Source organism: Rhinoraja longicauda, chromosome 17, assembly GCF_053455715.1.
Source record: "Rhinoraja longicauda isolate Sanriku21f chromosome 17, sRhiLon1.1, whole genome shotgun sequence".
Taxonomy (NCBI): domain Eukaryota; kingdom Metazoa; phylum Chordata; class Chondrichthyes; order Rajiformes; family Arhynchobatidae; genus Rhinoraja; species Rhinoraja longicauda.
In genome coordinates, this window is record NC_135969.1 from 42850956 (window position 1) to 42866750 (window position 15795).

Consider the following 15795-nt stretch of genomic DNA (forward strand, 5'->3'; position numbering starts at 1 on the left):
TGCAGCGTAGGTTTACTAGGTTAATTCCTGGAATGGCGGGACTGTCATATGTTGAAAGACTGGAGCGACTAGGCTTGTATACACTGGAATTTAGAAGGATGAGAGGAGATCTTATCAAAACGTATAAGATTATTAAGGGGTTGGACACGTTAAAGGCAGGAAACATGTTCCCAATGTTGGGGGAGTCCAGAACCAGGGGCCACAGTTTAAGAATAAGGGGTAGGCCGTTTAGAACTGAGATGAGGAAAAACCTTTTCAGCCATAGAGTTGTAAATCTGTGGAATTCTCTGCCTCAGAAGGCAGTGGAGGCCAATTCTCTGAATGCATTCAAGAGAGAGCTAGATAGAGCTCTTAAGGATAGCGGAGTCAGGGGGTATGGGGAGAAGGCAGGAACGGGGTACTGATTGAGAATGATCAGCCATGATCACATTGAATGGCGGTGCTGGCTCGAAGGGCCGAATGGCCTACTCCTGCACCTATTGTCTATTGCCTATTATCATTAATCACCCAAAGATGAAATGTCATTTATCTCAAGTGGTGCTCTCAAATTCACCCGCATGTGACTGATCTTAAGCTGCAATGTTCCCTGGGATGTCTTTCCATGTCAATAATGCCTCATAAATTTCAGCCATTGGGAAAGGAGCCAAGGCTAATTCTGCATATTTTATATTATTAGCAGGCAGCATGCTCAGGTGATAGAAACAAAGAACTGAAGATGCTGGTTTACAACAAAGATAGACACAACGTGCTTGAGTAACTCAGGGGGTTTGGCAGCATATCTGGAGAACGTGGACAGGTGACGTTTCGGGTCGAGAACCCTTCTTCAGTGTGAAGATGTTAAGAGTCAGGAGACAGACTCTGGCTCCCAAAGATCCAAACTCAACAAGTGGCATTGTTAACATCATTGCTTACAAAGCTAGTTTATCATCTGAGCAAAGATCGGCACAGAGTGCTGGAGTGACTCAGTGGGTCAGGCAGCATCTCTGGAGAACATGGATAAGTGACGTTTCACAGAATACTGGAGTAACTCAGCGGGTCAGGCAGCATCTCTGGGAAAAAAGGAATAGGTGACGGTTGAGGTCAAGACCTTTCTTCAGACTCAGGGAGGTTTATAGACAATAGACAATAGGTGCAGGAGGAGGCCGTTCGACCCTTCGAGCTAGCACCACCATTAAATGTGATCATGGCTGATCATTTTCAATCAGTACCCGGTTCCTGCCTTCTCCCCATACCCCCTGACTCCGCTATCCTTAAGAGCTCTGTTTAGCTCTCTCTTGAGTACATGTCTACTGACAACACAACAATCAAATTCTCAGCAGGTTAGACAGCATCTGTGGAGGAAATGGACATAGAAAATAGGTGCAGGAGGAGGCCATTTGGCCCTTCTAGCCAGCACCGCCATTCTTTGTTATCATGGCTGATCATCCACAATCAGTAACCCGTGCCTGCCTTCTCCCCTATCTAACTCTCTTTTAAATTGGCCTCCACTGCCTTCTGTGGCAGAGAATTCCACAAATTCACAACTCTCTGGGTGAAAAAGTTTTTTCTCACCTCAGTTTTAAATGGCCTCCCCTTTATTCTTAGACTGTGGACCCATCTTTCTGACCGGAAACGTGATTTGGCCATTCCCCTTCACTGATGCTGCCTGGCCCACTGAGTTCTTCCAGCTGTTTGTTTTTCCCTCAATGTTCCAGTATCTGCAGTCTCTTGTGTCTCTCTAGATTTATTAACAACAGGGCATGTGTCCAGTGAAGGATTTCTTACAATCCCAGTGAAAGAACTGTTCAATGCATCAAAAATGATTATGAAAGGAGATCAGTGAGGTTAATCCAAATGAATTTCACACCTTGCATGTTTTATCAGCTGGGCCGAACGGAAATAGAGAAACAGGTGAGGATGTAGCAAAAGTTTAAGTAGAGATTAGAGGAACTGTGCCCATGGCTATTGAGCGAGGAAAGGCATTTAAAATTACTTGCTCTCGAACTTTAAAACATTTCCATATTGATTCACAGCGGATCAGGTTTTATGGAGTTATCTCCTTTTAATTTAATGAGTGCAAATGCGTGGAGATGAATGCGGTTTCTTCCTTCCATGTATTTAGTTTTAACCTCATTTGTTATCATTGAAAGCTCCAGAAGCACGACCAAGAACCATCTGAAGACTCGTGCAGGGCGTGGCGGACGGAGGAGGAGATGGCCTCCGAAGCTGCTGACCTCAGGAAGTACTTCGTCTAGTCGACAACCCCTGCAGTACGTGTCTTTCAGTTCTCCTTTGTGTGACTGGGTTTTAGAGCTTTGCTCCACTGTGGGCCACACAGTCTTGCAGCACTCAGTCTTGCCGTCACTCATCTGCAAGGATGTGGGTTGAGTTATGACCTTGCGTCTTTGAGTGGATTATCCCAAAGTTCATTGCTCATTGTAAATCATCCTTCATGTAAGATTAATTGAATTGACTAAAATCTTCCCCTCTGTTATCAGGCTTCTGAACGGTCCTTCCATAAGCTAAGGTACTGCCCGATTCACCTCTACCCCAGTGTGGACATTGGACTTTATCTGTGGAACTGATGCGCTACAATGCTGAGAACTATATTCTGCACTCTATATCTTCCCCTTTGCTCCACCTATTGGACTTGAGTTTGACTTGATTGTATTTATGTATAATATTGTCCTACCTGATTGGATAGCATGCAAAACAAAGCTTTCCACTATCCCTGGTACATTTGACAATAATAATCCTAAACCTAAACCTAAAGATACGGCACAGAAACAAGGCTTTGGTCAAATGAGTCCACGCCGACCATCGCTCACCAGTTCACGCTAGTTAGAGTCATAGAGCCATAGAGTGATCCAGTGTGGAAACAGGCCCTTCGGCCCAACTAGCCCACACCGGCCAACATGTCCCAGTTACACTAGTCTCACCTGCCTGCGTTTGGTCCATATCCCTCCAAACCTGTCCCATCCACGTACCTGTCTACCTGTTTCTTAAATGTTGGGATAGTCCCAGCCTCAATTACCTCCTCTGGCAGCTTGTTCCACACACCCACCACCCTTTGTGTGAAAAAGTTACCCCTCAAATTCCTATTAAATCTTTCCCCCTTCACCTTGAATCTTTGCCCTCTGGTCCTCGATTCCCCCACTCTGGGCAAGAGATTCTGTGCATCTACCCGATGTATTCCTCTCATGATCGTATACACTATGTTATCCCACTTTCTCCTCCAATCGCTACCCACTAAAAGTAATTTCACAACTGTCAACTATCGTGCAAGCCCGCACGGCATTGGGATGCGGGAGGAAACCCGAGCACCTGGACGAAACCCAGGTGGTCACGGGGAGAACGTACTAACTCCACACCGAGTTCAGGATCGAAACTCGGGTGTCTGGCGCTGTGAGGCAACCACTCTTCCAGCTGTGGCACTAAAAAGATTCAAAAGGGGGGGGGTAGTGGGGGTGGGGTGGGGGTGGGGTTGAAGGGCATGTGAAAGATAATAAATTGCAAGCTATAAATGAAGGGGGGGGGAGAGGGGAATGGAACTGATGGGATGGCTCTGTGGGGAACGGTGTGGTCATGTTGAGTTAAATGGTCTCCTTTTGCGCATTAATAAGTACATTAAACTGTAATGTGTTTTTGTACAAATGCATGAAATTTTAGACACTAGTATCTGTAAGTTGTGAAAATATTTGTTTGAGTAATTCTGATGCTAGGATTCATTCGTCCTCTATTCCTGTCATTCTGTGTGTGACTTATTTTTCAGCCAAGTATCCAAGGAGTCTCCAGCAAAGAGAAGATTTCAGAAGGTTTTAACCATTTGATCAAAAACAACACAAAGTTAGATTACTACATAGCAAACGGTGTTTGAATCTTTGAAGAAACCAGTCTTCTTGTGACAACAGCCAATGTTTGTATTCAGTGCATCTTCAGAACTGAAATGCCTTAATATTGTAACTTGTACTCAATGAGATAGTTGCCGTCACTGGCATCTAACTTAATTCGTTAGCTAATCCTGATTTAGTTGTTTGGACTAGAAGCCAGGTTTTGATTTGATGAAAACAGTGTCATTCAAAATGGAAGGTAGACACAAAATCCTCCTCTCATTCAAAATGGAGGCGCCTATGTTGATAGTCATAAAGTTTGGAACAGTTTTTCAAATGATTCTAGTTTTATGAAAGGATAATGAGGAATTTACAGCATATAAAAGGGCAGAGAGTAATGTGAATGTGTATTCCACCCTTGGATCAAATTGGGATAAAGTGCAGATGTGTGGCACAAGCAGATTTTTTTAATACAAAGTAGCGCGTGATGGAAAGTGCAAAGTGCTGGAGTAACTCAGCGGGTCAGGCAGCATTTGTGGAGATCATAGATAGGTGATGTTTTGGGTCGGGCCTGATGGTAGTGCGAGGGGGGAAGAAACAGTGTGGGGCGGGACGAAGCCAGGCAAGTGATAGGTGGATACAGGTGAGGGAGGTTGAGTGGCAGATGGGTGGACAAAGCCTCGAGATGAAAAGGACACAAAAGGCTTTGAGATAAGGAAAGAAGAGGAGTGAATTGTGTGGCCAGAGGAACGGATGTGTGGAGAAGGGGAAGATGCAGGATAGTGGGAGAAACCGGCAAGCACTGGGAAGATGCAGCCTGACCCGCTGAGTTGCTCCAACACTTTTTATGTTTTTTGCTGAAAAAGCCGGCATTTGCATTTCCGTGTGTCGATTTTTTTCCCCTTTGCGATAGAAAGTATTCAGTCAAACATCACTGCCTCCTTTAAATCTGGCCCTCTTCAATAAATGGTGCAAAGCAAATGGTAATGATATTTTCAAATCATTAAAAAAATTGTATTGATTTTATTTTTGTTGGTATTGTTTTTGATCAACTGCTTCTGTTGAAATCCATACTGTTCAACAGTGTGGCCAAAATCGCAGAATAAATCTCTTTAGTTGCTGACACATGGGGTGTTGTTCTGTACACTGTGCTGTGATCATCTACACTTGCTCTTCAGAGCACCATTCTTTTTTTATCCCTGCCATGCCCACTATGGGCAAGGCTGTGGATGTTGTCTATATGGACTTCAGTAAGGCATTTGACAAGGTTCCACATGGAAGGTTGATTAAGAAGGTTAAATCGTTGGGTATTAATAGTGAAGTTGCAAGATGGATTCAACAATGGCTGAATGGGAGATACCAGAGGGTAACGGTTGACAATTGTATGTCAGGTTGGAGGCCAGTGTCTAGTGGAGTGCCCCAAGGATCTGTGTTGGGTCCACTGTTGTTTGTCATTTACATTAATGATCTGGATGATGGTGTGGCAAATTGGATTAGTAAATATGCAGATGATACTAAGATAGGTGGAGTAGTTGATAGTGAGGTAGATTTTCAAAGTCTACAGAGAGACTTGGGCCTTTTGGAAGGGTGGGCTGAAAGATGGCAGATGGAGTTTAATGCTGATAAGTGTGAGGTGCTGCATTTTGGTAGGACAAATCAAAATAGGACGTACAGGGTAAATGGTAGGGAATTGAGGAATGCAGTGGAACAGAGGGATCTGGGAATAACTGTGCATTGTTCCCTGAAGGTGGAATCTCATGTGGATAGGGTGGTGAAGAAGGCGTTTGGTATGCTTGCCTTTATAAATCAGAGCATCGAGTATAGAAGTTGGGATGTAATGTTGAAATTGTACAGGTCATTGGTGAGGCCGAATCTGGAGTATGGTGTGCAGTTCTGGTCGCCAAATTATAGGAAGGATGTCGACAAAATGGAGAGGGTACAGAGGAGATTTACTAGAATGTTGCCTGGGTTTCAGCACTTAGGCTACAGAGAGAGGTTGAACAGGTTGGGTCTTTATTCTTTGGAGCGTAGAAGGTTGAGGGGGGACTTGATAGAGGTTTTTAAAATTTTGAGAGGGACGGACAGAGTTGACGTGGGTAGGCTTTTCCCTTTGAGAGTGGGGAAGATTCCAACAAGGGGACATAGCTTCAGAATTGAGGGACAAAGGTTTAGGGGTAACATGAGGGGGAATTTCTTTACTCAGAGGGTTGTGGCTGTATGGAATGGACTTCCGGTGGAAGTGGTGGAGGCTGGCTCGATTTTATTATTTAAGAGTAAATTGGATAGGTATATGGATAGGAGGGGATTGGAGGGTTATGGTGTGAGTGCAGGTAGATGAGACTAGGTCAGGGAGAATGGTCGGCGTGGACTGGTAGGGCCGGACAGGCCTGTTTCCATGCTGTAGTTGTTATATGTTATATGTTATGTCATGTTGTTCGCAATCCAGTGATGCTTCAAGATACCCCCCCCCCCTCGCTGAACGTTACCACCACTGCCAGGGACCATTCTCTGAAAGCTGCCCGCAGATCACACCGTCTGCATTTACACTACAATCAATGGTGACGGATCAAAGCAGCGTTGAGAATAGTTTAGAGAAACTGATGTGCAGAGAAGGGTGGTAAGAATAGGAAGGCAGATTATTATCTGAATGGTGTCAAGTTAGGAAAAGGGGGTGTACAACGAGATCTGGGTGTCCTAGTGCATCAGTCACTGAAAGGAAGCATGCAGGTACAGCAGGCAGTGAAGAAAGCTAATGGAATGTTGGCCTTCATAAGAAGAGGAGTTGAGTAAAGGAGCAAAGAGGTCCTTCTACAGTTGTACCGGGCCCTGGTGAGACCGCACCTGGAGTACTGTGTGCAGTTTTGGTCTCCAAATTTGAGGAAGGATATTCTTGCTATTGAGGGCGTGCAGCTTAGGTTTACTAGGTTAATTCCCGGAATGGCGGGACTGTCATATGTTGAAAGACTGGAGCGACTAGGTTTGTATACACTGGAATTTAGAAGGATGAAAGGGGATCTTATCGAAACGTATAAAATTATTAAGGGGTTGGACACGTTAGAGGCAGGAAACATGTTCCCAATGTTGGGGGAGTCCAGAACCAGGGGCCACTGTTTAAGAATAAGGGGTAGGCCATTTAGAACAGAGATGAGGAAAAACTTTTTTAGTCAGAGAGTTGTGAATCTGTGGAATTCTCTGCCTCAGAGGGCAGTGGAGGCCAATTCTCTGAATACATTCAAGAGAGAGCTAGATAGAGCTCTTACGGATAGCAGAGTCAGGGGGTATGGGGAGAAGGCAGGAACGGGGTACTGATTGAGAATGATCAGCCATGATCACATTGAATGGCGGTGCTGGCTCGAAGGGCCGAATGGCCTTCTCCTGCACCTATTTTCTATTGTCTATTGTCTATTGTCTAAAATGAGGTGCAAGCAGCTATTCATGACATTTGCATTCACAAATATATTTGAACAGCAAATTCATTGGTAACATTTTGTTCGATATTCACAGTGGCATCACACGCACAGTATCTGTCAGTGTCAACTATGCTCAGACACTAAAACATTCCCGGGATTGCAACGGCAAGACCTTAACTCCCTTGTCACAGTTATTTGCGTGATGATTTTGCCCTGCTCCATTCTGATCCAGTGTGATTGATTGTCTGAGTCCGGCTAATGGCAGTTGTGTCGGTGTTACATAAAGGTCAAATTGAACGTCAATACTTCTTGATCCTTTCAAAGGTCCATTGAGTTCTGGGTAGCAAGCCAATAATCTTAGCACAGCCGCTGCCTCACTGCGCCAGAGACCCGGGTTCGAGCCTGACCTCGGGTGCTGTCTGTGTGGAGTTTGCACGTTCTACCTGGGTTTCCTCAAGGTGCTCCGGCTTCTCCCTGCATTCCAAAGGCGTGCGGGTTTGTAGGTAAATTGACCCTCTGTAAAAACGACCCCTCGTGTGTAGTGGGTGGGATGACATGGAACTAGTGCGAACTGGTAATCGACATTCGGTGTGAACCCGAAGGACTTGTTTCCATGCTGTATCTTTAAAACCAGAACTGAAAAAACTTGCCTCGCCCTCTCTCTGAGCGTGTGTGGGTTTGTCAGTTTTTACTTAAGACCTTGAACACACTCTGTATTGTGCTGTTATATATGTGACATCCTATGCGCTAATATCGTGCAGCTTCTATGTAGCAGTGAGTTTGGCTTGATTGGTATTCTGTGCTCACATGCTCTGTGGGACTTGATCCTTCGCCTCTGTTGTGCACTACAGATGCCCAGGCTCTGTAGCACTGCAGATAAGATAGACCTGGAAATCTATCACCTTAATTCGATAAGATGAAAGACCAAGGCGGTGACCACGGAAACTTGACCTTTTAGTATATAACATGCTGCTCCCCACTACGTTTCTGTTCGCTTTGTGGATAACTGCAGTCATCAGACCTTACCGAAAACTCTTCAACATCTGAATCAGACTGTAAAAATAGCGTGAAAGGACCAAGTACCATTGGTAAGAAATACAGTGCAATGTTCAGTGGCCAAGGATATCTTTCACGAGTGTCCCTTGTACATGCAGAAATATCTTCCTCTGAATGGTTTACTCAGCTTTTCCAGAGAGCTCTTAATAGTCTAGGAGTGGACTTGGCCATTGTAGTTATGGACAGCAGATTAACTTAAATAGACACAAAATGCTGGTGGGACAGGCAGCATCTGTGGAGAGAAGGAATGGCTGATGTTTCGGGTTGAGACTCTATCCTTCCTAAACAGATTACCTTACTTGAAAGACAAGGTAGAAAAGGTTTAGAGGGTCTAAAGATTAAAAGGTTTAGTGCCAAACATGGGCAGGTGGGACTAGCGTATGTCCCTCTCTTCGACATCTTTCTTGACACAATTGTCTGGTATGTCTAATAGCCATTGGGCAATGGGCTAGTAACAGTTTCAGATGGAAGTCTTCCGTTGCAAACTTCTGTAATGTCCAAAACACAGCCCAAGGTAGCTCAGGCCTGGGGGTGTGAGATGTTTGTTGCATCAGCAGTCTAATTTCGTTTTTAGTTTTGTTTAGTTTAGAGATACTGCGCGGAAACAGGCCCTTCGGCCCACTGAGTCCACGCCAACCAGCGATCCCCGTACACTAGCACTATCCTACACACACTAGGGACAATTTACAATTTTACCAAGCCAATTAACCTACAAACCTGTACATCTTTGGAGTGTGGGAGGAAACCAGAGATCTCAGAGGAAACTCACACAGCTCAGGGGGAGAACGTACACACTCCGTACAGACAGCGCCCGTAGTCAGGATCGAGCCCGGGTCTTTGGCGCTGTAAAGGCAGCAACTCTACCGCTGCACCACCGTGCCGCCCAGTTAGCAGGTCTACGTCGAAGATATGGCGATGGGAGGGAGAGAGTGGAGGAGGTCAGTGATTACGGGATTTGGTAAAAGGAAATGAGTCGGGCTTCTGCCAAGGTGTTTGAGAATCGGGTGTTTGAAGTCATTGTGATCCAGACCCTGGGGGGATACCGGTGTTGGAGGAGTGGGACATTGAGCTTCAGGGAATTGTGGCCAAACAAGTCTCGTGACCTTGGAAGACAATAGACAATAGGCAATAGGTGCAGGAGTAGGCCATTCGGCCCTTCGAGCCAGCACCACCATTCAATGTGATCATGGCTGATAGGGCGGCACGGTGGCGCAGCGGTAGAGATGCTGCCTTACAGCGAATGCAGTGCTGGTGACTCAGGTTCGATCCTGACTACGGGCGCCGTCTGTATGGAGTTTGTACGTTCTCCCCATGACCTGCGTGGGTTATCTCAAAGATCTTCGGTTTCCTCCCACACTCCAAAGACGTACAGGTATGTGGGTTAATTGACTGGGTAAATGTAAAAATTGTCCCTAGTGTGTGTAGGATAGTGTTAATGTGCGGGGATCGCTGGGAGGCGCGGACCCGGTGGGCCGAAGGGCCTGTTTCCGCGCTGTATCTCTAAAAAATAAAACAAAAATTAAAAAAAACCATTCTCAATCAGTTCCTGCCTTCTCCCCATACCCCCTGACTCCGCTATCCTTAAGAGCTCTATCTAGCTATCTCTTGAATGCATTAAGAGACCTAGCCTCCATTGCCTTCTGAGGCAGAGAATTCCACAGATTTACAACTCTCTGACTGAAAAAGGTTTTCCTCATCTCCGTTCTAAATGGCCTACCCCTTATTCTTAAACACTTTAGCCGGGTCATGCCGTATTTTGGGCTAAATTAGCTTGGTAAAATGTAAAAAGTAATTGTCCCTAGTGGGTAGTGTAGGATAGCGTTAATGTACGGGGATCACTGGTCGGCGCGGACTCGGTGGGCCGAAAGGGCCTGTATCTCTAAAACAAAAACTAAAACTAAAGGTGGGGGTGGACATCTGGAGAGACTAAGATCAGTGGTCAGTGGATCGTTTTGGCAGCACCAGAGGGAAAGGATATGACCGACTTTCTTCAAGTTCCCATGTCCACATTTTTCCAACATCTCCATTGAGATTTAGACTGACATTCGTGCATTGAGCCGTCGATACAAAGATACCTCAGGAGACAGGAATGAATGGGTTTCCCAGCACCCAAGATGGCCTGCAGCTTCTCAAAACATATTCTGAGTAATAAAAGCAGTGTTGTTAGTGACCCAAATATAAATGTCACGACTTCAACCCCGACCAATTCACTTCCCTTCTGAGTTTTCCCATGGTTTTGCAAATGTTCAGCTGTACTTGATTACAATTTTCCATAAGATTTTCATTCCTTTTCTAACCTATCCACTTGTGTTGTGTCTAATTTTACTTTCCTAACTTCCTGTGGGATGATCAGCGTCAGAGTAATGTCTTTCGATCTTTGAACACTTTGATGCATTGAATGTGCAAGACAACTGCTCTGTGGAGACAAGAACATGATCTTAAAAGGGCAGCGGGCATGGGAATGGTATGTATGAGGCTACACACAGAGGGTGGTGGATACAGGGAATGAAGGCGTTGAGGCAGGTATAATAACGACATTTAGAAGACACGGGCAGAAAATGCTGGAGTAACTCAGCGGGTCAGGCAGCATCTCTGGAGAACATGGATAGGTAATGTTTCACAGAGTGCTGGAGTAACTCAGCGGGTCAGGCAGCATCTGTGGAGAACATGGATAGGTGACGTTTCACAGATTGCTGGAGACACTCAGCGGGTCAGGCAGCATCTCTGGAGAACATGGATAGGTGACGTTTCGGGTTGGAAACTTTCTTCAGACTCGCCATATTCTCTTCATGTTCTCCAGGGATGCTGCCTGACCCGCTGAGTTGATTAATGCTGCCTGACCCGCTGATTAACCGGCATCTGCAGTTCCCTGTTATATAACATTTAAAAGACACTTGGACAAGCAAAGTTGGGAGGGATGTGGGCCAAACGCGGGCCAGTGGGACTAACTTAGATGGCGGCATCTGGGCCGGCGTGGGCGAGTTGGACCGAAAGGCCTGTTTCCATGCTCGATGACCAAGTTACAGTCAGCTTGGTTTGCCCCCCCCCCCCCCCCCCCCCCCCGGTCTCTGGACAGGAGAAACAACCGGGCAACAAGAGGTCACACATGGAAACCCATGGCAACGGTTTGTGGGAGAAAGCGTCTCCAGACATTCTTGTGATTTATTGCCTTTAAATGAAACAGGAATGTAATCACTCAGTTACATTGTGAAGAAGAAAACACTTTGTCAGAAGCCTTTGTCTATATTTGTACTGCTGTTGAACATTTTCAGGTCTACCAAACTATTGTACCTTTAATGATTTGTACTTAGGAGAATAATAGATGACAGATAGACTCGGCTTGTTCTGTCTGTGGGCAACTGGAAGCGACTCTTTGCAGGATGCTCAGGGAGTAGATTAATAGAACGTGCCCATTATTTGATTTGATTTATGTTTTAGGGATATTAAAAAGATAATGCAATTATTAGAAATCATTTTTAATGAGTACTTTCATTAGGAACAAAATATGTGGACACAAAATGCTGGAGTAACTCAGCGGGTCAGGCGGAATCTCGGGAGAGAAGGAATGGGTGACGTTTCGGGTTGAGACCCTTCTTCAGACTGATGTCACGGGAGGGGGCATAGCCTTCAGAACAGAAACCGCAGCCTCTTAACCACAGCCTTCAGAACAGAAACTGCCTGCAGAGCGCACCCTAAGTCTGTTCCAAAATGATTGGACTCCCTGTCAGAGCACTCTCTCTCTCCACCCTCTGCGACTAGCAGATGCTAAGGTCAGCTGGCAGGATTTACAGGACCCTTCACGCGTGCTGTTCTCTGCGTTTGAGTGGCTCCCCTCAGGACTGGGCTTCACTGCCCAGGCTGTGGGACACAGAGGAGAAGGGCAACCTTTGTCCCCAAGGCTGTTCAGCTCCTCAACTCCCCACCACCCCTGTCCCACTGCACACCCTGCTAATCCCCCCATTAGTTTTTGTACCACTCTGCGTGCCTTTGTAAATTGCCCCACGGGGACAAATAAAGTGTTTTGAACTTGATCTTGAACTTGAAATTCTCTCCCGAGATGCTGCCTGACCCGCTGAGTTACTCCAGCATTTTGTGTCTACCTTCCATTTTAACCAGCATCCGCAGTTTTTTTGCTACACAATATGGGACCGTGTGGGATACAATTATTCCAATCTTTCTTAAAACAGAGAGGGACAGAGGAGCTATCTAAAGTTGGAGAAGTCAATGTTCATGCCGCTGGGCTGTCAGCTGCCCAAGCGAAATATGAGGTGCTGTTCCTCCAACATTGACTTCCAATAAGAGGCATTTAGTAGGCACATGGATACACACAGGGAATGGAGGGAGATGGATCACATTTAGGCAGATTAATTTATCAATGATCAATGAGATCAATGGCATAATTTTCAGAGAGAGAAAGAGAAAACGCAGAACAAGAGAGAAAGATGGGAAGAAAGAGAGAAGGGGAGGAATGGAGAAAGGGAGAAAGGTTGAAGGACAGAAAGAGAAAGCGGGGGAGCAAGAGAGAGCTGAGAAAGAGAGAAGGGGGGGAGAAAGAAAAAGTGGGGTGCTTCCCGACTAGCTGAAGGCTTGGAGCAAGACTGAGCCACCAGTGTCTGCTCTTCAAGGTCAAGACTGAGCCACCAGAACAAGCTTGACACACCTCCTCGAGGCAAGACTGAGCTGCCAGGAAAAGCCTGAGGTCGCCAGAGCCTCCTCTTTGAGGCCACGACCGAGCCGTCGGGACAAGTCAGCGATCACCAGCATCTCCTCACAGGTGACAAGGAACTGCGCCCCCATGTGGACACGGACCTTCTCGTCACTACCGTCCTTCACGATCAATGAGCCACATCAGTGAGTGGACCCTACTGCGTGTGTGTTGGTGTAGTTATTGTTGAACTGGCATTATCCCTGACACCACCGTGCACAACTTTGCAAATGTTGATTTCTTGTAGACGTGAAAGTAAATGATACAAGTTTGTGGTGCAGAACTGAGAATGGTGGTGCGGTCTTTAACGAACAACAGAGCCTTGCATCTCCTGCAACCATATGGAAGTCCTATTTTTCAAACGTGAAGCCAGTTGATTAATAGACGGACTGGGATCTTTTTAAAGTCACTTTCAAGTTTGCAGTGCGGACATGTGTGACTGAAACTAGACTTCCTCTTTCTGGTCTAACGTTTGTTTTGGCTTTGCAGTTAGGTTTTAAAGTTATGGGAACGGCCTGAAGCCTAAGGTCAAGGAAACCACATCCACTTAGTGATTGTTTGTACGTACCTTCAATAAGTAAGATCAGGCCCCAACGCTCTGGGAGTTGAAAAGTCATGAGACCTTTTCTATATATACATTTCCAACCGAAAATATGTTTACAGGACTCATTGAAAGAAAAGTAGGCCTGTCTGTACGATGAATGATGAGGCTAATTTCCTGCCCTGTTCTTGACTAAGACGTAGAAGTGCTGAAGATTGAGATTAGCTGTAATATTGAAGGAGGGGACCTGTGTTTTATTTTTACACCAGTGTGTGACCTGAAATCTGTTTTTTTTTAATAAATCAAAAATATTTATTCAAATATTAAAATAATATATACAATACAATAAAACCAAAACAGAACCCACCACCAGAATACTATACAAACAAATATACCAATTGAAACTATTATACAATTATATTATAATCCCCATCCAGGATACATCCAATCCCCCGCGGTGCCCAGCGGTCCCGGAAATCCCCCAGGGTGCCCGTGGACAGCGCGCGGTCCCTCTCCAATACCACCCGGGCACGGATGTAACCCTGGAAAAGGGGTGGGGAGCTGGCTCGGGCAGAGCCCTCTTTCGCCTGGCGCCGTGACTCGCGGATGGCCAGTTTGGCCAGGCCCAGGAGCAACCCAACCAGGACATCTTCGGCCCCCCCACCCTCTCCCCTACACACAGGGTGTCCAAAGATGAGGATGGTGGGTGAGAAGTGCAGCCAAAAAGCAAGGAGCAGCCCCTGTAGATATTGGAACAGGGGCTGCAACCTCACACACTCCATGTACACGTGGTACACAGACTCACACACTCCATGTACACGTGGTACACAGACTCACACACTCCATGTACACGTGGTACACAGACTCACACACTCCATGTACACGTGGTACACAGACTCACACACTCCATGTACACGTGGTACACAGACTCACACACTCCATGTACACGTGGTACACAGACTCTTCCAACCCGCAAAAATGGCAGGCGGCTGGCGAGTCTGTGAACCGCGCGAGGAACAGGTTGCAGGGGACTCCTCGGTGCAGGACCCTCCACCCCAGGTCCCCGATGGAGAGGGGCCTGAAATCTGTCGGTGGGAGAGGATTCACTTTAACCTTTGTTTGGCTTTGGGAGTGTGCAGAAAAGGTTTACCAGAGTGCTGCCTGGAATGGGGGGTGAGGGGGGGAGTGGGGTATTAGATACAAGGAGAGATTGGATACACAAGGATTGTCTTCTCTGAAAGGCTGGAGGTTAAAGGGAGACCTGTTAAAAGTGTATACAATTATGAGAGCTACAGATAGGGTTAGGGTTGCCAACTATCTCACTCCCAAGTAAGGGACAAGGTGACGTCACCGCCCCGCGCCCCATGTGACCTCACCCAGCCAGCAGCCATGTGCTCCCGCTCCACCAATGGCAGCCGCCCGGGCCGGGAGGCGGGTTGCTATGCAACCTCCGTTAGGCGGCGCCTGGGCCTCCGGACCTACACTGTTCGGACCTACACTGTCCGGGCCTACACTGTCCAGGCCTACACTGTCCGGACCTACACTGTTCGGACCTACACTGTCCGGACCTACACTGTCCGGTCCTACACTGTCCGGGCCTACACTGTCCGGACCTACACTGTTCGGACCTACACTGTCCGGACCTACACTGTCCGGACCTACACTGTTCGGACCTACGCTCTCCAGGCCTACAGTGTCTGGGCCTACAGCGTCCGGGCCTTCAGTGCCCCTCCGGGCCTAATATGTGACGAGGGCAGTTCCGTACGGGACAAACCAATTTAGCCCAAAATACGGCATGACCCGGCTAACACGGGACAGTTGACAACCCTAGACAGTCAGAATATTTCTCTGGAAATGTCAACGATAAAATGACATACCTTGAATGTGAGAAGGGCAAAGTTTAAAGAAGATTTGCAGGGAAAGTTTTTTACACTTTGAACAGGATGGGTTCATAGCACCACTGTGGGTGGTGGCTGCCTGGGGTGGTGGTGGAGGCTGATACAATAGTGGCATTTAAGAGGCTTTTAGACAGGTGCACATATATGCTAGGAATTAAGGGATTATGGATAACGTGCAGGCAGATGAGATTAGTTTATCTTGCGGACACTGTGGGCCAAAGGAGCAGTTCCTGTGCTGTACAGCTCTGTGTAGGAAGGGTCTGCAGATATTGGTTTACACCGAAGATAGACACAAAAAGCTGGAGTAACTCAACGGGTCAGACAGCATCTCTGGAGAAAAGGAATAGGTGACGTTTCGGGTGGAGACTACTGAAGT

At 46.6% G+C, this 15795-nt stretch overlaps 1 protein-coding gene across 4 annotated transcripts in view; it reads left to right on the top strand.

Moving 5' to 3' along the window:
- The window catches only part of fhit (fragile histidine triad diadenosine triphosphatase), a 782425-nt gene extending 777599 nt beyond the window's left edge, over positions 1 to 4826 (top strand). For 3 of the 4 annotated variants that reach the window (XM_078413896.1, XM_078413899.1, XM_078413897.1), the window contains 2 exons: positions 2130 to 2249; positions 3752 to 4826. In XM_078413896.1, coding sequence (XP_078270022.1) covers positions 2130 to 2234 — 105 coding nt within the window. In that variant the 3' untranslated portion in view covers positions 2235 to 2249; positions 3752 to 4826. Of the gene's footprint in view, positions 1 to 2129; positions 2250 to 2477; positions 3397 to 3751 lie in introns of those variants that run through there. The other variant, XM_078413898.1, reaches the window with a different exon arrangement.
- The last annotated feature ends 10969 nt before the right edge of the window (positions 4827 to 15795 follow it).